This window comes from Camarhynchus parvulus, chromosome 3, assembly GCF_901933205.1.
Source record: "Camarhynchus parvulus chromosome 3, STF_HiC, whole genome shotgun sequence".
NCBI classification, from domain to species: domain Eukaryota; kingdom Metazoa; phylum Chordata; class Aves; order Passeriformes; family Thraupidae; genus Camarhynchus; species Camarhynchus parvulus.
In genome coordinates, this window is record NC_044573.1 from 21888822 (window position 1) to 21913872 (window position 25051).

General features: G+C 42.7%; 1 protein-coding gene across 3 annotated transcripts in view; it reads left to right on the top strand.

Moving 5' to 3' along the window:
- Positions 1-4208: 4208 nt before the first annotated feature.
- LPGAT1 (lysophosphatidylglycerol acyltransferase 1) overlaps positions 4209-25051 on the top strand; it is a 56336-nt gene continuing 35493 nt past the window's right edge. Inside the window, exons 1-2 of one of the 3 annotated variants that reach the window (XM_030945300.1) lie at positions 4209-4240; positions 5200-5467. In XM_030945300.1, coding sequence (XP_030801160.1) covers positions 5230-5467 — 238 coding nt within the window. In that variant the 5' untranslated portion in view covers positions 4209-4240; positions 5200-5229. Of the gene's footprint in view, positions 4241-4535; positions 4687-4784; positions 4833-5199; positions 5468-25051 lie in introns of those variants that run through there. The other 2 variants (XM_030945301.1, XM_030945302.1) reach the window with 2 other exon arrangements.

The window sequence follows — 25051 nt, forward strand, 5'->3', positions numbered from 1 at the left end:
TCAAGGGACTTGGACAAGCAGGGTTCCTCCTGAGGTGCAGCTGGTGGAGATGGAGTAACTGATACTGTCCTTTAAATTGGAGAATCTACGTGGAGAATGGAAGTGATTTTGCCTTTCTTACAGAGTTTGCAGTAGAAACTACTGTTACAGAGTATTTTGGAAGGTTTAACTGCTGTAATGAAAATGTTAAATGTTCTGAAGACAGTGATGCAAAAATCCTTCACACTGGGGTATTTGACACTGCAAAGCAGCTCAGAATTGAAGGTTAAATGTAATTTATTTTTTTACATATCCTAAAACTTCCTCCCTTTTGTGTTTTTGTGTGGCTTTATCTTTTTTCCCCTTTGTTCACTGCAGATTATAGAAAACATAGGTTCTTGATGCTTCTTTAAACCGTGACTTTTCCAAATCTAATGCTAACTACTTAATTCACTTGAGATGCTTTCTTTATTTATGTTCCCCTGAGTATATTCCCCATTTCATATTATGCATCTTCCAGCAGCCTGTGCTCTGCATGTTCCCATCTCTGTAGTTCCTCATGGCAGTTTAGTCTTCTTCCATGTTTTCTATCATGCTCTCTCTTTAAAATAAAATTTTAGATAATTCCCCAAGTAGCCAGATGTTTTTTTCTGAGAGGCTGGAAGCAGTAGTTGTTTTCTGCTCTGCAGAATTTCCAAGATTTCTCAGAAAATTTATTTTCTTGTCCTTGCTCTCTGTATGACAGAGATTATGATTTGTAAATGCCATTTTGTTTTTACAGTTGTCAGCACATGAGTGCATCCTCCTAACCCTTTCTGCTCCAACCACATGGCATCTGCAGCTTCAGTTTGCTGCAAGGAGAGCAAGCAGGGAGAGCTGACTGAATCTGGTCGTGACAAATGAGCAGCTTCTGATTTGCCAATCTTTGACCCAGAGTGAGGTTCAAAAGCATTCCAAAGCTTGCTGTTTCCCAACTCCAGAAAGCAGCCCTTCAGCTGGCTGGCGTTGGCAGCTCCCAGCCTGGATTCCATTATGGCTGTGACTGCTTGGATGGCTGCGCTGCCATTTCCTCCTCCTTTTGTTGTCCCCCCTAACGCTGCAGCCAGGCTGGGCTGCAAAGACGTGCCACTGAAGGGCACAGTGTGACAATGACAGCAGCTCAGCCACTTCTGGAGGTGCACCCAGACATGCACCCAGTGCACTTCTTCAAAAGGCTCTCAAGGAGTTTGTGGCTGACCCGTGACTGGAATCAGAGCCAGAGCTCAGGTCCAGCCTGTGCAGTAAGCTGGGTGCTCCTCTGGACAATTGTTAAAGCAGCCAAATACAACAGATGTTTGTTTATTACTGTGTCACATCCACACCTCTAACATGTGCTCCCTTCTCACTGGCAGGAACAAGCCCAGCCTTCTTCTGGGTTTGTGGTCTGTGGGTTTTTATGAAGGTAAGTGGGAGACAACTCCAATATTTATTTATCTGCTCCAGCAATCATTGACATTGGTTAATGACCTAATTTTACCAATGTTCATATCCGTAGCTACCAGTTAATAAGCACAATAAAATCTATTTTTACAATGATCAATAGTGACATCCCTGTCAGTATTTCTGTGAGGCTGAAAAGAGGAAGTTATGGGAGGGTATTCAGTCAAAAAACATGTAAACTTTAGAGAAATTATTAAAAAGGCCATAAAATGAGAGCTGCTTATACTAATACTTTACCCTCTTTTTGCATTTATAGTAGTAAAAAGACAAACTATATATAATGAAAGCTCAAGAGATTGAGGAATGGCTTCCAGAAAATGGAATTTATTTTCTTAAAATCGAAACAAAAAATCACTTGAGATACTTCTGGGCTTCAGAGTTATTGACCTAATAAAAAAATTGCTGCTTTTAGTTGTCTCCTTCTTTTTGTTTGCAGTAATGGCACGCATGTAACTTGGTACTAGACAGGATTCTCCAGAGGCTCAGACCAGAGCAGTGGGGTTATTTCACTGTGCACACTTCCTAGGAGTGGGTTGTCCATGGGAAGGCCAGGAAATGAGGAATAGGGGTGGGTCTTTGCTAGGAGCTCATTCAGCAGAATGCTAAACCACAGCTTCCTAAGCTCCAAGGCAGTCACTGACAAAGAATGAATGCTTTGTACAGCTGCTTCCCCATGTGCAATTCCTTTCTGCAGGATAAATTGCCTAATTCATTACTTGTCTAACATCATTTCTGCAGTCCCTCATTGGATGCACCAGGCTTCAGAATAGTGTTCCAAACTGTGCAGTGGGAATAAAATTAAGATACTTTAAATTTTCTAAAAATTTATTGTAATACATAATTTTAATATTAGAATGATACATAAACTAAGCTTCATTTTGCTATTTGATGTAAAAAACCTAAAATGTATCCTTAATAATGGCCTAAAAATTGTCCTTTTTCTACCTGAGAATTTTGGAGCAAAATTTTGCTGAGAATAACCTCAAGTATATGCCCAGAGTTGTTTGTATGAGATTTATGGGAAAAAAAACCCCAAACCAACATAAAACTCAAGTTCTACTGATGCTGGTAGCACTTCAGAACAGCTCAAGCTGACTGCATAATGATTACTGAGCACAACTGTCAGGTTTAACCTAGGAATAAAAATAACACAGGCAAAAAAACACCCAGACATGGAAACACTTATGCAAGATGTGTCCTTTTTGTCAAAAAGGTCAGAAGTTTAGTGTTGTTTTGTTTTGCTCAAATAGAATATGCTGGTATTATTTGGTTGTTTGCATTTTTAAGTTCTCAAATTAAATTTATCTGCAATAACAACTTTGTTTGCTTCCTGGAATAGAGGTTGGGATTTAATTTTGTTGATGGTACAGTCATCTCTGAAGCCTCATTGTCTAGGAAACAGTAGACTAGCTTTACACATGGCATGGTTAGTATGTGAAACCGATATGTTTTTCTGTCCACATATTACAATTTGAACTTTTTGTTTTCTTTTTTCAGCACAAAAGACCTTCTAGCACATCTCCTTGTTAAGGTGGTTTCAGCTGCTGCTCTTCCTTAGCAACGCAAGCAGAGTTAAAATCACTTGCAAAGCCATTCTGCTCAGTGTAAGTGTTTTAACAGCTCAAGTAAGCAGAGGGAGCAGCCTGGTCAGGCCAGAGAGAGCTGATGGAAGTCTGGCAGTGCTCTTCCATGGCCTCTTTAGGGGTTACAGAGAGGACAGGAGCAGACCTGTGTCTGACAGGCACAGCGAACAGACAAGAGGCAACAGTCCTGTATCACCACAAGGGAAGATGCAGTTACACAGAAGGCAAAACATCCTCACCCCGGAGTGGTTTTGTAAAGGGGCAGGTTCTCTGGATGGGGCTGTCAAGTCTCTGCCCTCAGCTGCTTCTGTGCTGGCATCAGGTGTCTCTGTAGGCTGGAGACCATCACAGAGTTGGTTTGGAGGTGGATGATGTTCGTGGCTGCTGCGGAGGAATGAGAGAGAAGGAAGAAGACTGGAGACGCTGAGCTATAAAAAGCACGCACTAGGGACTTAGACTACAAGGACAAGACAAAATGCACTGTCGCTGTCTGGGCCCAAAGGGTCTTTCTGGTGGTGCTGAAGGAACCTGTGGAGCGTCCTCTTCTACCTTCCTCGACTGCCCAACTTTAACCAAAAACAAGAGTGAGGGGGAGTGGTGGGGCCGACCCATGCTGCTCCCTGCTCATAGAACCACGGTTATCCGGGATGCACAGGACTGGTTATCCCATCCACTCCCTGCCCTGCCCAGGACAGCCCCAGGAGTCACACCGTGTGCCTGGGAGTGTGCTCCAAACTCTCCTTGAGCTCTGCCAGGCTTGGGGCTGTGACCACTGCCCTGGGGAGCCTGTTCCAGTGCCCAAACACCCTCTGGATGAAGAACCTTGTCCTGGCATCCATCCTAAACCTCCCCTGACACAGCTTCAGGCCATTCCCCGGCTCGTCCCGGTGTCGCCCCGCCCGGCTCCGGGACGGGCGCTGAGGGCAGCCCCTGCCTGTGCCCCCTCCGCGGAGAGCGGGTCGGCCCGGGATGCGCTGCGGCATCCGTCCCGGTGTCTGTCTATCTGTCTGTCTGTCTGTCTGTGTGCGAGGGAGAGCGGGAGGGCGCGGGGGCTGTGCGCTGCCCGGCGGGGGCGGCGCTCGCTGCAGCGCCAGCCCCGCTCCCGGGCGGTCAGGGCGGACGCGGCGGGGGCGGGGAGCGCGGCCCCAGCGCCCGGCATGAGCCCGCGGCGCGGGCTCGGAGGCGGCGGCGGTGCCGAGGTACGAACCCCCGCCCCCGGCAGGTGCAGGGTCCTCCCCCGCCCGCGGCACCGCCTGCCTTGCGGGGCCGGGGCTCGGCGCGGTCCCGCCCGCGGAGCGCCGAGCCGGCAGGGAGGGGAAGGGTAAGCGAGGGGAGGGAAGGGAACGCAAAGCGAAGCAGAGCAAAGCGTGCCAGGCCCGGCCGCGGGCGCGGGAGAACCGAGGTGAACCCGCGGTCTGCGCCTGCCCGCCCGGCCCGGCGCTCCCGCCTCCCCCGCGCTCACGCCGCCCGCCCCCTCTCCCTCCGCAGGGAGCCGCAGGGCGAGCAGCGCTGCCGCGGCCGGGCCAGCCCCCGCCGGGTCCATGAGCCGCCGCCAGCCGCCGCCGCCAGCCCAGACCGCCGCCGACGCCGGGCCCAGCTCCCCCAGCCCCGCCGCTTCCGCCGCCGCTCCGCCGCCCCGCCGGAGGTGAGTCCCGGGGCCGGGCCGCCGCCTCCCCGCCCCGCGGGCCCGGGCTCCTGTCAGCCGCGCCGGGGCGGGGAGGCCGCCGGCAGCCGCCGGAGCGCCCGCCGCCTATCCGGGGAGGGGGAGCTGGAGGGCGGCCGGGAGCACGCGTGAGTGCCCCGGGCCGGGAGTGCGAGCTGGGCTCCCCCGCAGCCCGGGCACGGAGGCGGCGCCGGCCGGAGGGTCGCGCCGGAGCCTTCGTGCCTGTCCCGGGGCGGGGGTCGCTGCCTGCCCGGGGACCCACGGCCGGCGCGGGAGCGGGCTCGGGCCGCGGCCGGGCCGGCGACCCGCGCCTCGCCCCCTCGGGCGCCGCTCCCCGTGCCGCCGTGGTTTTGCTGTCCCCACTCAGGGAGAGCTCCCTGTGCGACCCTTTTTTTTGCTGTCCCCGCTCGGGCACCGCTCCCTGTGCCGCCGTGTTTTTGCTGTTCCCCCTCGGGAAGCGGTCCCTGTGCCACCTTGCTCTCTCTCTCCCCGCAGGACGGTCCCGCGCCCTCCGCTGTGACGAGCATGGCCGTGACTCTAGAGCAGGCCCAGAAGGTGGGCTACACCTGCCTGAAAGCACTCCTCAGGTTCGCTTTTATGGTCGCCAATAACCTGGTTGCTATTCCGTCCTACGTCTTGTATTTAATTGTGCTGCAGCCTCTCCGAATATTGGACAGCAAAAGCTTCTGGTATATCGAAGGAGTGTTATTTAAATGGCTTTTAGCTATGGTGGCTTCCTGGGGCTGGTGGGCAGGATACACAGGTAAGAATGTCTCATTAATTTAAAACATACTAATGTGTTAAAAGACTGTTTCCATAAGGGAATGTATAGAGGAATAACTGAATGTAGTAGATATGCAGGATGTTCTTCTTTCAGTTGTCTTGCACAGATGTGTTTCTGGGTTGAGATGCTGTGTACTGAAACATTTTTTAAGTCATAGCTAGAAACTTTCTATGTTTTAAGAGGTTTGCAGTCCGTACTTTGTGCTAGTGAAATGGGAAATATGACTTTTCCTTAGTATCTTGATCACATTGTTTTAGTGTTTCACGAAAAAGATACATCTCCTCAGAAGAGAGTTGATTTGTACTGTGTGTGTAGCTAGTAGAACTAAACTTTTCTTATATTAAGTGTGTGCATCTCTAAGTCATCTCCCCTTAGAAACATCAGGAGCCAAGGCTAAGAAGTTTGACACAAAGCTCGTGTCAGAAGAGTAGGTCTTCTGCTCCTTGCAACAGCGACTGTCTTTTGTGCCATCTCAGAAGGGAGGGAAGCAGAGGGAACCGCTTTCATTCACGTAGTGATACGGAATATTTCTCAACCGTATGACTCTTCATTTACTGTTAGCAGAGCTAATTACAGTATCTGTAGGGGTTTTCCCTCTGCATGCTTGCTTTGTGGTTATTACTGAACTTGTTTTTGCTCGTTTAGTATTCATAGGCTCATCAAGGTGATGGACTGAACTGAAAATATTAAGGAAGGCTCTGGTCTTGTCCTCGAATGCACTGATTTTCATCCTGGCTACTGCACTTCATGCAAAAAACCAGCCATCAGTTCTTTGTACGAGCTTTGGAAAGGGAAGAAATGAATCTATTGAGTGCAAAGTATGAGCAGCCCTCCTAAAATTCTTTCCTTCTCTTCTGCCCAGGCTGCATCTGCAGGTCTTGTGTAAACAAGAAAAACAAGGAATGGCAGCAGACAGCTCTGGAGTCTGGTCAGACTCCTGGTTAGTCAGAAAGTCAGTGTTGGCCCAGACGGAGGCTTGTTAGGCAACGAGAGCTGACGCCTCAGTGCCAGTGTGGCTTTTGGTACCCTGTCCTGTGCCTTTCCAAGATGCACAAAGGTTCTGTGGATACTCTAGGTGAGCTTCCCGTGCTTTTTAAGGACATGGTGGCAGCAGCAGCAGCAAGCTAGACTCTGATCTGTTGGGCTACAACTGTCTCAGCGTTGCACTGCTTCAAAACTGCCTTGCCTGGTACAGCTCAAGCTTATCCAGAGATGCTGTTTAAAGACCTTTTTATATGTTTGCTCATTAAAAGAAGTCCACATGGTGTTTGCAGTGGCAGGTACACTTGTAAAAGTCTGCTTTATGTCGTAAAGCATGCAGCCCTTCCAGGAGGAAGGAGTGACTTTCAAGGTGTCTTGTGTACTATTAATTGGAAATGGGAAAGTTTATGGCCATAATGGTGATGTTAAAGTCATACAGCTCCTGACCCCGAGGATTCACTGTGTGTACTGAATGTGCTGGTTAAAATTCATTGTCCCATGACAATTTTTGAAAGCCATTTCCTCAGGGTAGTTTTACTGCTGACTGCAGAACTGTGTGGTTTCTTTTGCCTATTGCTTGGAAGGTGGTCTTAGCATGATCTGCATATCCTAGAATCTTCCTGAAGCATCTGTTGGTTGGTGTTGCTGATGTATCTTGACAATTTGAAATAATTTGTTTTACAGTTTTGAAATGTCTTAGTATATTTATTTGAAGTATTTCTGCTATGCAGAAGTGTTTTAAGGGATGGTGTACGGGTAAGGAGGCCCTTCTTTTTGCTTTTCACTATGAAGCATGGCTTTTGGGGAGGATTTTGAGCAAATGCTTGTACGAAAGTTTAGTTTAAATGCATTTTATTTGACATTAAGGCATTAGTGTGTTTTATACTGAAATTGTATGAATTAGCAAGAACAGCTTATTTCTTTGTCCTTTCTTTAACCTCATCAGTGCTGGCTACCACTTGTAGAACAAACCTGGAAAGTGTATTTTTCTGGCTTCAACATATGCAGACAGAGTAATCTGTGTCTTTTTCCAGATTAATAGTTTTATAAAAACCTGCCACTAGGTTCCCTGTTATTTATACAGTATGACATAACTAACTCAGAACTGAAATACTGTTTTATTAGAGTTGGTGTCCAAGACTTGCAGTGGTGCATCTGAAAGAGACATTGCTCCAGAATTCTTCTGTTCTAAATTCCAAAAAACTAAGTCAAAGGTAGGCTTCGGTATGTCCTGTCTTTGCAAAAGTAAATACAAGACAGTAGATATGCATGGGTTCATTGAAAAGATTAAAGTTTCTGTCTTTTGAGTAGCAGAGTAGTTGGCGATGTTTTTTTTTTTTTGTTGGTTTGTTTGTCTTTAAGGGGGTAACCAGATAAATAAGTTTACTTGTCTTTTAGTTGGAGGGAGTAGTCTGCTTCAGTTGTGTTGAAAGTATGTTTTAGTTATTTTGTTTATTTTTTTTTCCCTTTCCAAGCTTGGGTCATCTCTTGGGTAAGAAGTGACATAAATAATTTGTAGTTAAGGACTTAAACTCAGCCTGCAGAATAGGTTCAGGGCAGACTTTTTTTGCTCCTGTGATTTGTGTGTAATGTGTAGGAGAAAGCTCGACACCAAATGAAGAGAATGTGGTGAGTGCTAGCTTATCCTTCTGGGCTTTGCTGCTGTTGCATAATTGTTGGTATATTTTATTGAATATAGCTGGAAGAGCTGAGGAAGGACTCCTGAATCATGTCTGCCCTTCTCTTCCTCACCCCTGTCTAAACCTGGGGGTTTTTGTTAGGAACATAGAGGATTTATGATCACAGAAATTACCTGATCTGTGTCTGTATCAGTAGCTCTAATCTGTGCTTTTTGATACATGTAGGTGTTTCTGTTTGCAGATGCACTTGGTATTATGTAAAGAAATAGCACATGACTGGACAAGCAAATTAAAGAAGGGACTGGGAAGAGAAATTGTAAAGGTCACTGTCCTCTCCCTAATATTTTTCTTCTTAAGATGCAAGTATGAGAGGGAACTTGTCCATAATTGGTTTACTTTGATTTTTAAAGGGCAGAGCATGATAAATATCTCTGTTGTTCTCTTGAGCTCCATAGGGTTCTTACAAAAATGAAAAATGGATATCTTTTTATGAAGAGTGTACAGACAGTCTAGCAATGTTATTTTATTTTTATATGATTTCAGAAAGGCCTTCTTATAACTCTTCTAAATCTCCTTTTTTAAGGGCATTTTTTTGCCTTTAAAATAAGTGTGTTGCTCTTGTAGGAGCTGTTCAGCCAAGGCACTTGGAATCTGCATATTAGCGTGATTTGAAAGGCACCTTTGAATAATACTTCTAAATATTTTCCTGCATTTGTTGGAGGATGCATTCTAAAAAAAGCAAACTTGAGAGTGCTTGATCCTTTGTTGGCAAGTACCTTTTTCCCCTGTACTATAATTTGTCATTTAATATATGAGTACACCAGATAGCACTAAATAGTGTGGTAGATGGCAGGGAGATGGAGCATATCTGTGGTGGTGAATTTCTGATGATCTTTTGCTCACCTACAAAACTAGTTTTAAAGCAATCATCTTAGAGATTTCATCTTCTTTGGTCAAGTATTGCAGACTAAGTGTAATATCCATGTACTTAATCAAATCACCAAAAATAGGACTGCCAGAGAGAAGCTTGCTTAATTAATTACACACAGACAAATGGTTTTGTTGCCTCTGTGCAGTTGGAATGCCGGAGTTGGTCAGAGCCCGTGATGGTGTTGTTGCAGTGTTGCAATGAGGAGTCTCTGGGACTCGGAGCAATCAGCTGGCAGTGCAGCCCTGACACTGGGGATGCTGATGTTCTGTTCCAATGTGCTCCACACAGCTCATCCCACCGTGGGGAGCGGTGCTGGTGCCTCTGGCTGCGGCTGGGGAGGGGCTGGCAGGGTGAATTGTAGCTATGGTATTTTCTGAAAAATCCTTTCTTTAAGATTTTTTCTCTTGAGAAGCTAAGAAGCCTCAAGAACAAAATGTAAACAGTGGTAATCTGCTGCTGTGGAATGCAACAGGTGGATCTGTGATTGGTGTCATGTGGTTGTTTCTAATTAATGGCCAGTCACAGTCCAGCTGTCCAGACTGTCTGGGTCAGTCACTAGCTTTTGTTATCATTCTTTTTCTATTCTTAGCTAGCTTTCTGATGAAATCTTTCCTTCTATTCTTTTAGTATAGTTTTAATATAATATATATAATAAAATAATAAATCAAGCCTTCTGAAACATAAAGTCAACATTCTCGTCTCTTCCCTCATCCTAAGACCCCTGCGAACCCCATCACAGTGAGTGTCCTCTGGCTGCAGCAATCATCAGCTCTTCTGTCAGCACCAGGGGAGAGAAGCCCTGGGCTCTGCAGGCTTGTGTGCACCTGGGCAGGGGGTTTCTTCACAACTGTGCCTGAAGTATTTCATATTCCAGCAGCAAAGAGGACACCTTGACAAAACCTCGTATTTCGGCCTCTCAGTGACACACAGAGCAGTATTGGATAGGTCAGTGGGCTGTGGGCAGGGGGAAGGGAGTAATGCACCTGTTGGTACACACTAAAAACAATTAGTGCTGTGACTGTGCTTGCTGGTGTAATGATGCAGTGCTTAATTAAAAGTGGACCAATCCTATGGTGTTACTGTTCTGTGTCAGCCAGGATGGTGACTAATTTTAAAGAGTGTCTGCAAGAATTGTCAGGTTTTGTCAAGTGAGGAGAATTTCTCTTTCCTTCTCTGTTCAGCCAAATAAAGAAAAGCTGAGATTGAGATTTTGATTTTTAGTTGTCCTCATCTCTTCTTCTCCCATGAGATTTAGCTTTTATTGGCTGATTTATACATGGGATTAGAATGAGACCACTCTATAATTTTTTCAGCAGTCATACATTTTTTTTCCTTCTAATGCAAAATCTTGTTTCCGTTTTATCAGTCAACAGCCTTAATTCCTCTAATCGTCTAAGAATGCAAATATTTTTGTCTTCCAGAGCTGTAAAAGACACAGGTGGAGTTGCTGTGACAACACTTCCTTGGTGCAGACAACATGTGCTGTCTGTGCTGCTTCTCGTGACAGGTTGGCCCCTCTCCTTGGGCAGGAAATGCAGCAGAAGCTGAAGGACAGCAGATGAGATAAAGTAAATTTTTTTGTCCCATACAAGGCAGGCAGTGTTATTTCAGGAGACCTGTCTGTGCCTCTTACCCTGCCTCTGGTTCTGCTCTCCTCAGTTCCTACAGTGTGATTTTTTCACTTGCACTATTTTGCTTTTGGGTCTGGTCACTACTCTGAGGACTGGGCAGGGTGAGGCACAGGGGAACAACTTCTGTTTTGAGGTCAGGCAGTGTGTGAAATGGAGAAGGAAAACGGTTCTGGATAACGTTTTCTTAGAATGTGCAGAAGTACCTGATTTGACTCAGTGGATTTGGGTAGCAGAGTACTGCACATAAACTTCTGGTTTATGCTGGGGGTGTGTATTGAGTTTCTAGGCAATCTCTGACTTAACCTACACATCAAGGAAAGCTTAATTTATGCTGAGATCAAGCAGGAGTTTTTGCATTCATCTTGCTGTTTGTAAGAGGAAGTTTGTGTTTACCTTTGGAGCTGTCTGGATAAGAAAAGGTCAGAGCTGGATGAGTTGGGGACATTGGAGCTGTTTCCACTGTGGCCTCAGAGCAAAGGCCCATCTCAAAGGCAGCTTTGCGTAAGAGGAGGGAAGGTGTGCACTGAACTTGGTGTCATCTTCTTTGGGCATGTCATGTGTCTGTACAGAGTGCTGTACAAAGACCCTTGTCCTTTTCTAATGGCATGAGAAATCACATCAGAAAATCCCCATATCTCCTCATGGGGACATGGGTTACAGTTACCATACTTCTTAGTACTTCATCTAATGCCAGCAAATGTAATCTAATGTGTCAGAAGCAGTAAAGCTTGTAATTCATTTTTCTATTGTATCATTTCACTGTAAAGGGTCATTCCAAAAGATTAGATAATGAAATATTCTCTGAGTTGATTTTTTTTTTCAGAAAGCTGCTGCCTCCTGGCACAAAGCTTAGAGTAAAAGCTCACACTACTGTTTTTGTTGTTTGTTGCTATTCAAGTCCGTTTTAAATTTCTTGTTTGTTTGAGTTTTTTTCCTTTTTTCCCCTCCTTTTTTTACAGCAGGTTAGTCTCTGTTCCTGTTTCACCTACTGTGGATAATACAAGAACTACTGCAAGCCTACCAAAGCATAGTAAAGATGAAATTATTGATGAATACATATACAGAAAGGTGTGATTCTATAATTTGAAGTCCAGCAATGGCTGTGGAATGCTTCTAAATTAGCTCGTGTGGTCACAGCCAAAGTAAAGTGAAGTTTTAGCAATTCTGGGTTCCATTCCTCCTTACAGCTGAGTTTGCTATTTTTAGCATGTGTTTTTATCCACTCTAGTTCATCTGGACCTTTGTTTTTAGCCTATCTATTCACATTAGTCTTCGTACTTTTCCCTTCATTACTGAAGGGATATGACTAAGAATACCTGAGAGATGTGTCTCTGTTCTCTTTACCTTTTCCTGTTCTTTTCCTTGATGGTAGGCTTTTAAGAACCATGTGAAATAATTGCAGGAAAGCTTTTGTCCAGCTCTGATTTGGACAAGCATAATCTTAGAGAGTTAAATACTTTGTCCACAAATTCTTTCCAGTGAATTTTTTTTGCACTTGAACAGTGTCATCGTGTGTATTGAAACATGTCAGAAATGATGCCTTTATGTCAAAGATGCAATTTCTCACTCTCATTTAATGTAACTAAAGTGTGGAAGTTTTAGAGATTTTTAAGAAAGCTGGAGAAAAATAAAATTGAATTTTTAATGTGGAGAAGAAAACTCTTTTTCTCTAAAGTTTTGTTCTGGGAAATTACTTTTTTAGAATGAGGCTCAAACAGATTAATAGAATATATCACTTTCCCTTTTTCTGTCGTGTGTGAGAGGGACAGAAAAGTCTTGCCAAAGGTTAGTTTGGCAAGGTTTGAAGGTGCTGAAAAATGGAAGAGTTGTGCAACCCTAATTAGACAGGGTAGTTAGTAAATCCTTTATGGGATATAATCATAGTGCTGTAACTCTGCAGGGTGAACTGAGCCAAAGTACAGCTCCAAGATATGTAGTCTGGTGTGTGTTGGAGTGGGATGTCAGCTCTGCTGCTGGGGATGACACGTCAGAGGTGGGATTGTGTAGGCACAGAACTGCCCTGCTCTTGCAGCCACCCAGCTCAGTCCAGCCGCTCGTGTGCGCACTTACTGAAGTAAATAAGGCTAATATGTTTGCATTCCCAAAAACGTTCCATGACACCAGTGAGGGATTCTGTGTATGAGGCTGTTCTGAGTTTTTCCTCTCCCCCCATAAAGCATTTCAAGCAGGGAGTGCCACAGAAGAAAGCCAGTCCCAGGCTTTCAGACTCATCCTACCACTGCTTCAGTTGTATTGGCCAAATATTTAATGGTGTGTGGTGGTCCGGATCACAGCCAGCTCTAGCCTGTGCTAAAACTACACATCCACCCCTTTTTTTGCTGGGTGACATAGAAGACACAGTCCCTAGCCCAGTTCCTTTTGTGGGTGTGGTGAGAGAAAGTAGGTACAAACAGCAGGGAGAAAGAGGAAGGAAATGCATCTTTTGGTGGCAGCACCAGATTTAGTGTATTTTTTAAACTAGTGCTGATGGGCCTCAATTCAAGAGAGCAGTCCCATGCAGGATAGGGCTTTAGTATGTGAATGTCACTGAAGTAGATTTCTTCATCTTTTCTTATTATTTTCTTAACTGGTTGATGTTGTTTAGACTGGAAGAGTGCCTTCTGGCCAAATTCTTTTAGAGAAGAAAACTAAGCCTAGGGTGAGAACGAAGGGCTAGGATAAACTGAAAACGAGTTCATAAAGAAATAAGTTCTGGTGGTGGTTCTGGTGCAAGCTCAGCAATGGGGTTTCTCTAAAGTTTTGTATGTGTACTATTTGAATTTGTCAGCTACAGAGACAGTTGCAGAAAACTTCAGACGTACTTGAGCTGCATGAATAGCCAACGCAGTGCAGAAGTTGTTTGATGTTGAACAATATAAAGTAATAAACATTTAAGTAAAGTAGCAGTTTAGGAAATAGATGAGTATCATGGTGGAGAGCTTAGGGAAAGTTTTGTCCCAGTGAACAGCTATACCTTCTGTTACAAAAGTTGTAAAGAGCAGAATGGAGAATAATACTAAAAAAATATCAGTGGTTCACCTTCACAGTTCAGTAGTTTCATCTCAGTTGTTCTAAAGCTATTAAAGAGTTAAGATCTCTCTGAGAGGATCACCAGCCTCATTAGTGCAGGCTGAAATCAAACCAGAACCATTTCACTCACAGCTGAACTCAAAGCAGAACCAAATTGGACAACTCAGTGATTCTGCTTCCTGGGCAGAGTGGAAAAGATTCAATCTCCTTGACTCTGTGTAAAGGAGAAGGTAATTTTCAGTGTCCCCATTAAAAGGTAGAACATTGCAAGTCTATGAGATTTAATAAGACAGCAGTACCTGGAGGTTATGTTTAATTTTTTCCTTAAATACTTCCATTATACCTTTTCACAAATGCTTTGCCAGATAATGCCAATGGTGTTACTTCTTTTGATTCATACAACATAACCATAAAACCTTTTGTATAATGTTACAGTTCTACAGGGTAAGGAATTGTCCTTTTTTAAGGAGTTTAATAGTTCAAAGCTTAGAGGCTTACCTCAGTTTTGTAATTTAAGTAAAGGAGGAGAGGAAAGATTAATAGCTTTATTACTGCTTCTCACTTGTGTGGAACTAAAAATAGAAGTGGTGTTCTAAGAGCAAGGAGCAGAGCTGCTGCTGTTTGGGAGGACATGGCTTCAGGAAAGTTGACTCTTTAGGACAGTGGCATGAGTGCTTGTGACTTTTTTGGTGGCAAAAGGGAGGACTTTTTCTGACTTCTCTTAAAATTTAGTTTAATTTGTTTTCTAGCATCCCGTAGTTACAAGCATGTGGAGTTTCTGTGAAAGTCCATAGTGTCTATATTTGTTTGCCAGAAATGGGGGAGAAAAAAACCCCATCGATATTAAGAACATATACTTTTGGTTAATTTAAGCATCAGTTATGTTTGAGTGTGGTGTTTAAGGTGGGCCATCAAACACCATTTTCATGTAATTTTCTGACTTGGGTATTTATTACCTATGTAGATAAATGTGACCATGTTTAAGTATAGTTTCCTGATGAGATTAAGCTACTTGTTTAACAGCTATTCTTTCTCTCAGCTCTCCCACACTTCTGATTTGCTTCCTTGCAAATCTGTCTGCAATTGACCAGATGGTTCGGATTTCAGGCATAATTGTGTTCTCATGAGTTTTGTGAAAATTGACAGCTGAGCAGAGGAGAGAGACCCAAGTTTGTGCCTCAGCTGAGGGTGCTGCAGGCAGACTCGGCCATTGTATGACTTGTTTGACATCTGCTGCTTGTTCAAACAGTGCATCAGTGATTCAGGGTTTGCCCCAGTGCCAGCATATCTTGTCCATCCTGTTGAGGAGAAGGAGGTTAGACAGTGGGTTTTTGGGAAATCAGCATTTGTTACTTCTGCTTCTGGAGCAATACATTAACCTGGCCGTGGCAGATGGTGCTGGGAGCAGCATCCTTTCCTGTGGGGTTTAGTACACCTTGCTTATCCTAATATTTTAGATCCAAAAGGCATATGCAGAAAACTCTTTACTCTTAATATTAGGAAAAACGTCTTTACTCTTAACATTAGGAAACAGGCTAACTGGTGAAAGACCTTAATATATTGAGCTTTTAATACCTTCTACTCTGTATTAAACAGAAGTTCATGTAGCCTCCTAAAAAGAGGACTGGAAGGACATCAACCTCAGTGAAACTCCATCCTGATTTTGGCTAGGATGGTGTTAATTTTACTCTTAAAACCACATCAAGCTCTCAAGAAAGAGCAGTGATGCTCAGATTCCTTGTAGGCAGGTCAAAGAAAAAGTCAGTCGTGAATCTGACCCAGGGACATGTAGAAACATGAAGGTTAAGACATATTTGAGTATATTTGGGAAAACCAGGGAGAGAGCAATGCTGTGGGAGAGAGCAATGCTGTGGGTTGTAAGCAGCGTGAAAGTCTGTCAGGAAGGGTTCTGTACCACTGTTGTACCACTCTTGAAGGCATCACATTAGAAGTGTGGCCTCTTGAGTTATGTACCTGAACCTGTCCTATTTTGATATGCATAAATATATATAGATGGCTTGGCAAATCTCCAGCTCCAATAGCTGCCAGTTTGCTTTCCAAATGCATTCTTCTTTCTTACCCATTTTTATTTCCTGTGGTTGTGTCTGGCATGAAATTCAGTTGTTGTTGCTCCTGTCAACAGCATTACTTGGAAATAAATAGAGCCATAGCCTGTGTATACATTAATAGAGAATGAAGGACCTGTGACATTCAGTTTACATTTGTAAAAATGTTTCCAGATGCAGGCATGGTTAATATAAATGTCTGTTAAACCTCTTGCATGGAGTGGATGACGTGAAAATGAACAGATTAATACTTTTTGTGTTTGGAACTCTTCTGCTTGTATTATCAAACCTAATACTTTGGTCTTCTAATGTAGCAACAGAGGAAGGGAATGGGACAATAGCAAGGTCTTTGCCCAGATAATTCTGTTGTCTTGGTTAACACATCTCAAAACACTCAAGATCATTTGATGCCTATCTTGGGCTTCTCAAGTTTGATGAGATTTTTGCAGGCTGGAGGAGCATTTCTGTTCCTCCTCTCTTTCAAAAATATTGAAACATACCTTTTTTTTCTTTATTGCTCACCTTCTCTGATTTGTTTTGACATCCTACTGAACTTTAAAAGCTAAAATGCAGCACTGAGTTCATGTAACCACAAGTGGTGTCACTGTGTGTCACTGTTGGAAGGCAAAGGGTTATTCTGGGTGGCTGCTGTGGGAAAGAACTCTGGCAGGTGGCCTCTTCCCTTCTTTTCCAGTCCCATTACCACCCTTTCCTGGTACTTTGCAAGAACTGTGTGGTAAATCTGGCTGTCTGGTCACTCACTGGGTTTGAGCTGAGGCATTTTCTTTGAGCAAAGTATGGGAGGATTTGGTTGGGTAGGTAGAATTCTGTGTTTGAATGGTACTGACCAAAGTTCTTACTCTGTGGGAGTGCTAGACTTCTAAAGCCTAATTTTTGTTTATAATTGGTTTTTTTGCCTAATTTTCTTTTTGTTTGAAGAAAAAGTCATCTGTAAGACTTCTGGCAAGAGTTCCAGGAGTAGGATAAACCAAGGCACTAGTAGCGACATGTCATAAAAAGGTGCATTTAAAGTGCTTACAGTGCCCATTGCTACCCACAGACTTAAAAATATTCTCATTAATCATTTAATTGTAAAGCAGGAGTTTGAGAGTCATCATATCTTCTTTCATTTGTGGCACCCTTCTATATTTGAAATGGAAAAGCTTATTTCCACAGTCTCTTTCGCAGCTCTGTTGTTCAACCCCTTTATGGGCGCTCTCCGGAGAAACTGCTCTGCACTAAAGTACTTTTTACCTGAACTACTCTGAAGTCTGTTCTTTTTCTTTTTTGTTCCCTAACATTTTTCTGCTGTCATTTCCACCATTTGTTCTAAATCTATTGAAATTTTTTTTTATTTGAGCTGTGGAATTCTCCTTTAATGCGAGGAGTGAAAAGAGAGAGACAAAGAGAAGCCTCAATTACTGTCATTGCAGTAGCATATTTCACAATTTGAGCCTGAGTATTTCATTGAAAGGTGCATTCAGTACTGGTCTGTGCACTGACCATGAAGGATAGGTGTTGGAATCATCCACTCAGAATGTTTCAATAAATTTGTTTCTAGGGAATGACCATTTTATGTTAGTAAAAAGTACTGCTGAAGTACTTCCAAGTAGTGTCTGTTGGCCACAGATCCAAGGTACTTCTTGCACTTGTCAGCAGGTGTAAGAGGATTATTTGTTTTGTAATAGTAACATATGCCAGAGAGCTAAACTTTTTGTAAAATTAGGAACAGTAAAATTTCTGCTGCTGCTTTGAGGTACATCAGCTAGAATAATATAATGAGAGAGGCTGTTTTTTCCTGCTAATTGCTTTATTTGTGATAGCCTGACTGCCATCAAAGGTATTACTTCTGATGTTATGATGGGCTTCTGCTTACTGTCAACCTGAAACCTGGCCACACACTTAATTCTTAAGTCGCTGAACTGGTATAGGATAACCTGGGGCAAATTTAATGAGAGGTTTTGTTCTCTTGAATCATTTGTTGTGTCATACCACAGTAGTACTTAAGTTTCCAGCTATAATTGGTGTCATACACATTCCAGCATGCTTTTCAAACTTACTGTGGCCTTTTGTTTTAATAATGGAATTTGCATAAACAGAAATATGAAACTGAATATAGGAATTTTGCTATTATATTTATTTGCATCATTAGCTTCTAATTGGTTTATTATTAAATTACTTCATTAAATTTGTGGTAACTGAACATCATTTCCCCCAGCCTTTATAAATTCATTATTTGGAAAAAATTAACCTGGTATCTAACAAGTCCAAGGGACAGTCTTTTCACAGTTCATGTTACAACTTCCTTGTTGTAAAGACTGTTTTTAGATGAGAAGTTTTTTTTAAGTCCTTGGAACATAGTGATGGAAACATTTAACACTTCTCTTAAAAGGTTTATCCTTTTTTCTTGTATTTGAACCTAGTTTTTTTTGATTCTTTGTAGGCCTTTCATTTTGAAGTGTGCCCCTCCGTGCTGCAGGTTGAGCATGTCCAGTGCCTGGCTGTGTTCTGTGGCACATGGCCACACTGTCCTGCTGGAGCTGGAGGATGGCACAGAGGTGTGTGGGTGGAGAAGAGAGTAATGCTGCAGCTGTTGATAAGCAGCCAGTTTTATGGCTTGGGGATATTGATTTTCAGATTATGCTACATCTGCATTCTCAGTGTTCTTGTGATCATTCAGGTGCTCAGTATGTGTTTTTTCTGTCCAGACTGTGTTGAAAAGATTTAAATGGTCAATGTCCTTCAAGTGGAGACAAGCTCCTCAGTTCTGAGGTCACTGTAAGGAGAACCACAAATAAATGCACAGAAGGGCCTTTTGCCTTTCCCATGTAGGCTGTTTAACCAAGGTAATGTAAAAGTAAAGGGTTTTCCTGGCACTGCTTTTGTGTGGTAATTATTTGTATTGGACAGTGAGCTGGGCTGAAAAACATTGGCTATATAACAAGACATTAGCATGTCTTGTTGTGGTAACTTAGGCAAGAGCTGAGGAATATGAAGAGGTAACTGCAAGGTGTCAGCTTGGTTTAGGCAAACAGAAAGTAATGATCAGAGCTGGGATATAGAGGTGGGCTTATCACAGGTAGAATCTTGACTTCCACTAATAGTATTGTTCTCTTGACTTGAACTTTCAACCAGTGATTAAAGTCTTGCAATTTGCTTCCCTGAGGAGGAAAAGCAGATTAAGACCTGGTTTTGTTTGTATTTAATCAATATTACTCATTTAAAGGATATATGAAATACCATGTTTTTCTGAGCCCAGTTGATTTGAACACTTAGAAAATGGTTTCCTTTCTTAGTAGTGTAATTAGATTTTTTAAAGCATAGATTATATTTTGAGAAAAACAGTCTTAGTCCTTAACTGTTGTCACTCTGGCAGCTTTTCTTGCTGTGAGCCCTCTTGCTGTAACCCTTGCCTGTCCCTGGTCCCAGTGGTGCAGTTCAGAGTAAGCAGTTGAATGCTTGGGGCTGATCAGGCCTTTTCACCATGCTATTAATTAGGGATTCTGTGTAGGGAGAGATGAATGCAAACTCTCACTCGGAGTTCAGGCAAGTTGCACATCTTGTATAAAGAAAAAGCAGTGTTTGCTCACTTCCAGTCTGATTGCAGTTTTCTGGTTCCTGTGTTTCGTAAATCTCAAGGCACTTCAGAGATTTTCATGGGTACCAGAAATCCTTGATGAGTTACCTCTCTAACCATTATGTAAGCCCTCTAGAATGGCTGTGTTTTATCAGTTTCTTATGAGAAATTGGGTTGCAAGAAAGGAGAAAGCAGTGACAGTTTCCTGCATTCTGCCTGCCTTTTACCTCAAAGAGCCTCTTGGGTAGTGCTCTGAAAAATTTGTAGTCCCAAATCATAGAGTAACTTAAAACTTTCAGTGAAAAATGTGAATGAGGCTTACAACAAGTGTCTTTTCATTGCTGGCCACCCTCTCCAGTCCCCCATGCAGGATGTCATAACTAAATTTGGCTGAGTTCTTCTGCTGTCCCCAGAAAGACTTGGTATAGGCCTTGGGATATTTGTTGGAAAATTGCTGCATATGTCATGTCATTTCTGCAGCTGTGTTTTTTGGGAAAAACATCTGAAAAGCTTCAAGATGCCCTGGTTTCCTTGTTATTATATTTGGAAGCTTGCAGTCTGCGAGTCTTAAAATGAGAGGAACTGGCCATCTCTTCCTGGGCAGGTTCATTGCTATCTGCCACCAGTTACTTGCCCTTTAAAGCCATATTTTTAATTTACTGGAGGATCTGGGCTAAGTGAGAGCAGAATTTTCTGTATGGCTGGAACTGTGGCTTTCAAAATACCTCAACACGTTGTTTTTTTCCCCCTAAAGAGTAAAACAGCAATTTTTGCTGAACTTTGTAGTGGTAGAGCTTTCTCCTTCTTACATAACAATGAAAATTTTGTGCAGTCTTTATTAGGATTTGTTTTGAGCACCTCAGCAGTTATCAGCAGAATATACTTAAAGTTTCTGTAATCAATTCTCTCAAGTCTTATGTATTGCTCTCAGAAGCAACCAGGACTTGAATCTGTCCACTTCAAAAGCAGAAAAATCTAGTGTGGATTGCATCCACCTATTTACCTAGCTATGATAATAGATGATTCTTATCTTTATTTCTTTATAGCCATCAGACTTTATAGCCGTAAAATAGCTCATGTTTTATTTTCTTCTTGGAAGAGCATTACAGATTTTTTTCCAAATATTTTTTAAAGCCTTGTTTTTGCCTTGCATTTTTTTAAGTGAGTATCTATCCAGTTTCCCCATTATTTACATTATTCTGGACTACACAGTGCAGACCCTGTTTCTGTCATATGAAGAGGAAAATTTGATCCCAAACACCTCTGCAGAAACAGTTGAATGGGAGCTGTGGGAGTGCTGTCTTCCTGTACAGTGACTTGTTGATTATTAGTTTTGGCCAGCTTGTTCTAGGCTGGCCAGTTTACATCAGGATTCTCAGAGTGAACAGCTGAGGTTGCAAAGCAGATTTCAGCCTTTCCCCCACTTTGAAAGAGAGAGTTCTCTGTCTGGAGGAGACAGGCCTGCAATTTCACAAGTTGTTTGTTCTGCATGGACCATTGTACTAATGGGATTTTTCACACATTTGGGTTGGATATACTGTTTTTTGGTGTTGATGGCACAATCTGAGATGTATCCCTTTGCTCTAGGGCCGAAAACCTTGGCTCTCTTTTCTGGGCGTTGTCTTCCCCAGACCCTGACTGGGTTTTGTCTGACTGCTTTAGCCCTGTATCTATTAGCTTTTTAAGGCTGATGTGTGAGCTGTACTTTCTGAGCCACCTTAGCAGTTGAGGCAAGTGCAGTACCTTATGAATGAGTCTTTTTGGCATCAGGGGAGTTTCACATCTGGAAGGACAAGCAGCAGGATCAGATTAGTGATGCATACCATTGCTAGTGACTCAAAAGGAAACCGTAGTAATGGTATTGTAGTTTTTGGTACTGCCTCTGGGTGATTTCTGCTGTCTAGTCAGTTGCTTCTGCAAAGATAGCTCAGGTTATTGCTGGAGTGCAGTACTCCAACTGTGACAGGGGGTGTGCTTTCAGACTGCTCTCTTTGGGAGAAAATTTTTTCTTTGATTTGCTTTCCCTAAATAAATCCAAAGCCCACTAAAAATTAAGCAGCTGTCACCCTGTCCCTGCCTAAGTAGTGGCTCTGTATCTCTGTGACACGTGGCTACAAAAATTTTGTACCAAGGATGTTTAACTTTCTCTTGTACATCAGCCTGCAAAAAAGAGTGGGGAGGATGCAGGTTTTTAGCATGTTCTAAACATGTTCTTTAAGAGAACAAAACTCTACACTTGCTATGTTTTAAAGACCACAGTATGCCTAACAAGTTTGTTTCAGAAAGAAATTCACAGCAGTTTTGAAGGTAACCTGGGTGACTCGTCCTGGTTATGCTTTTCTTGTTGGGCCAACCAGACTTGCCCAGCAGGTCTTCCAGCGTGGCAAACCACAGTTCTGTAAGGATTCATCCTGGTTCAGCAGGTGCTTGCTGCCCCGTCATACCGTCTTCTGATAGCCCTGATTGTGCTGGCTTGCCCCTTCTAGTTTTGTTTTTTTTTTTTCCACCAGCAGAGATTGTCCCGTGATGTTGCAGTGACTCTCTTCTGCTTCTCGAGTATAAGAGCAGCTTAGGTAACTATTTTAGATAAATATCTTGGATAAAGATAATGCAGGAAATAATTGGGGCCTTCCCACTTTGCATATTGGGGTTTTTTGTTTACTTGTTATTACTCTTAAGTTTTGTGTTTGAGTAGGTGTCACTAGCTATATCTGAGTATTAAATAGTAATTTGAGTATCTTGGTGTTCAAGTAACTTAATTAAAGTAGTTCAGTTTCAGTCTCGCTGCTTTCATGTGTTATGTTTGTCATGCAGACAAAACAGTCTCCATAGAGGAGTTCACTTTTCCATAATATAGCTAAAAAGAAAAATATCTAAATGAAGATCTTCAGATGAAAATATCAAGACTTCCTAGCAGTGAACACAATGGCTTATTCTGAATGGCTAAAATGCATTGTTGCCTCCAGCTCCTGGGGTTGGTACCACTTTTTTTCCTGATTTTGATGATCCCAGATGAATCATACTCTGCTTCTTTCATATTAAGATTTGAACTATCTTTCAGATTTATCTTTGCTGCAGTTCTGCAGCAGTAAGACAGAAAAACATTGCCAGTTTTTATTTGCAGTATGTGCTTTGTGGTTGTAAAGGCTGTTCCTTCTCATGCTGCAGGATGAAGTTGTAGGTTTTGTTGTAGCTGTGCATACCCACTAAGAGAGAGTTCTATTAACACTGTGTTTTTCCTCCTGGTATCAGGCTGTTAGAACTGTTTAGGTTGGAAAGGACTTCTAAGGATCATATATCTCAAAGCCAGGTTAGTTGCACAGGTTCCTGTACTGTCAGGGTTTGAACAGCTCCAAGGATGGACGTTTCACAACCTCATTGTGCAACCTGGAAACATACTATAGTAAAGATGCTTTGGTGGTGTGGTTGTTGTGGATTTTTTTTTTTTTTTGCCTTGTGTTGAAGTGGGGTATCCTTTATTTTTTTATTTTTCCCTATTACCTCTCAACCTGTCACTGGACACTGCAGGGAAGAGTCTGGATAAGCCATCTTTACACTTCTCTCTGGGCCTTTATCAGGTACTAACACACAGGTATGATTTTCCCTCTGAAGCCTTTTGTTCTTCAGGCTGAACAGTCCCAGCTCCCTCAGCCTCTCCTCCTATGAAAGGTGCTCTGGTCCCTTCATCATCTCAGTGGCTCTTTGTTGTGGTTTAACCCCAGCCACCCCACAAGCCCCACGCAGCTGCTGGGTCACTTCCCTGCTAGCAGGATCTGCAGAGAATTGAAAGTAAAAGTGAGAAAACCTATGGGTTGAAGCAAAGTCTAATGGAGAAAGCAAAAGCTGGGCACACAAGCCAAGCAAATCAAGGAAGTCTTTCTGCAGTTCCCATGGCAGGCAGGTGTTCAGCCATCCCTGGGAAGGCAGGGCTCCATCACACAAGTGTTTGCTGGGGAAGACAAGCACCGTCACTCCAAACATCCTGCTTCTTCCCTCTTCCTCCCACTTCATATACTGAGCATGAAGTCATATGGTATTTTCTGATTTGAACCCAGGAGGAAACAAGTTCTCCACTCATGTAGCAGATGGGTATTTTTTATAAGATAGCAGTAGTTTTTAAAGGGAAAATAAAGACAAAAGTGCCATAGCACTTATATTCCTGTCGGTGTTTGCTGAGTCAGAGCCTGTTTGTCAGCTCTGTTCCTGCTTGCTTAGTGGCCCAGCAGTGGTGATGGGGCAGATGAGTATGGGTTAAGTACTACAGCAACCTGCTGGGTTCAAGTCATTAAAAATACAGAGCCTCAGCCAACTGCTGTTTGCTTGAAAGGGTGATAAGGGTAAAAATAATAGGAAACTTTGTATTCATAGCATATTTTCCTTACCCAGCAGCACTGGTATGTTTTTTTACCAGAGAAAACCAACTCTTTCCTTCTCTCTTGCTCCTCTGTAGTACTTAACCTTTTGCAAAAAAGCATGCTGGGTATGTTGTAGTGGTGTTGTATTCCAGAATTGCTGCTTTCAAAGTAACTTTTCTTTTTAATTCTAGAAAAGCCAGGCTGTTCTTCATAAAGCAGCCTTGCAGATAGAGTTTCTTTGCAATGAGGATATGGTTTGCATTGTAACCATAGTTAAATTACTGTCATTTCAATATACAATACACTGAAAAGGACTTCTGAGATATCAACTCAGGGTAGACCAAAATCAAATTTGCCTCTTGTTAAAAGCAGACATCAGTGTTACAGGTGAAACCCTGAAATTTTGACTTGCATTTTAAAACAATGGAAAAGCATTACATGGATTCAGTATTTAAACTCGTGTGCTTAATTGGTAAGCATCCTTTTTCGCTTGTAAAAATTATTTCTGTGGATAAAGAGACCAAAATACAGGACCCACAGCCTTGTCTGACAACAGGTCTAGTTCAGTAAGTGCTGACCTCTGTGATGGGAGGTAGTCTGTGCTATTTCCATCATCTTCTCTGACCTTGGACTTGAATCACAAAGTGCAGAGTGGTAAAAAAAAGAAGTATGTCTTGGCTGTCTCTTAGAATTTTCAAATCCATACTCTCTGTTTAAGGAGGAGTAAAACATCTCTGGACCTAAATTCTGTGGGACATTTTTTTCATACGATAGATCTTGAGATCAGTGATTGTCAAATGAGGTTACTTGTGCAGTCTTAGTAAGCTGCAAATCTTGTCTTTGCACTATGTAAGAACCTAGCTGAGATCCTTCTATTCAGAACCTCTCTGATATTTGTTTTATGAAAATATGATTCTTTGTTTCCATCACTTACAGTGTTACAACTTTTTGGTCATCCCCAGTGTTTAGAGGCTTTTGATCAGGAAAAGGCAAAAGTTCGTCTTCAGCTTAATCCTTTTTTTGGTTTATGGTAATCTTAAAGACAGTCCTGTAAATTTAGTCTTTATTTTGTGTTGGAAATAGATTTTTTTGAACATAGGTTGACATTATTTCTTTTGACACTGTAACTGGGAATGACCAGAATGGTACAGGATGTGGGCTTTGCACATAAACTGAAGTGGTGGCAGTTAATCTGAACTGTGTTTACTCCTGGCTCAGGTTCATCTGCCTTTTTAGGGCCTTGGTGACAGTGTGCTTCTAACTAGGTAATTTTTTGTGTGCATACTTTAAAACTTGTCAGGATAATTTTCAACTTTTAGGCCTGATCATTTGATTGCAGTATCCCTTAATAA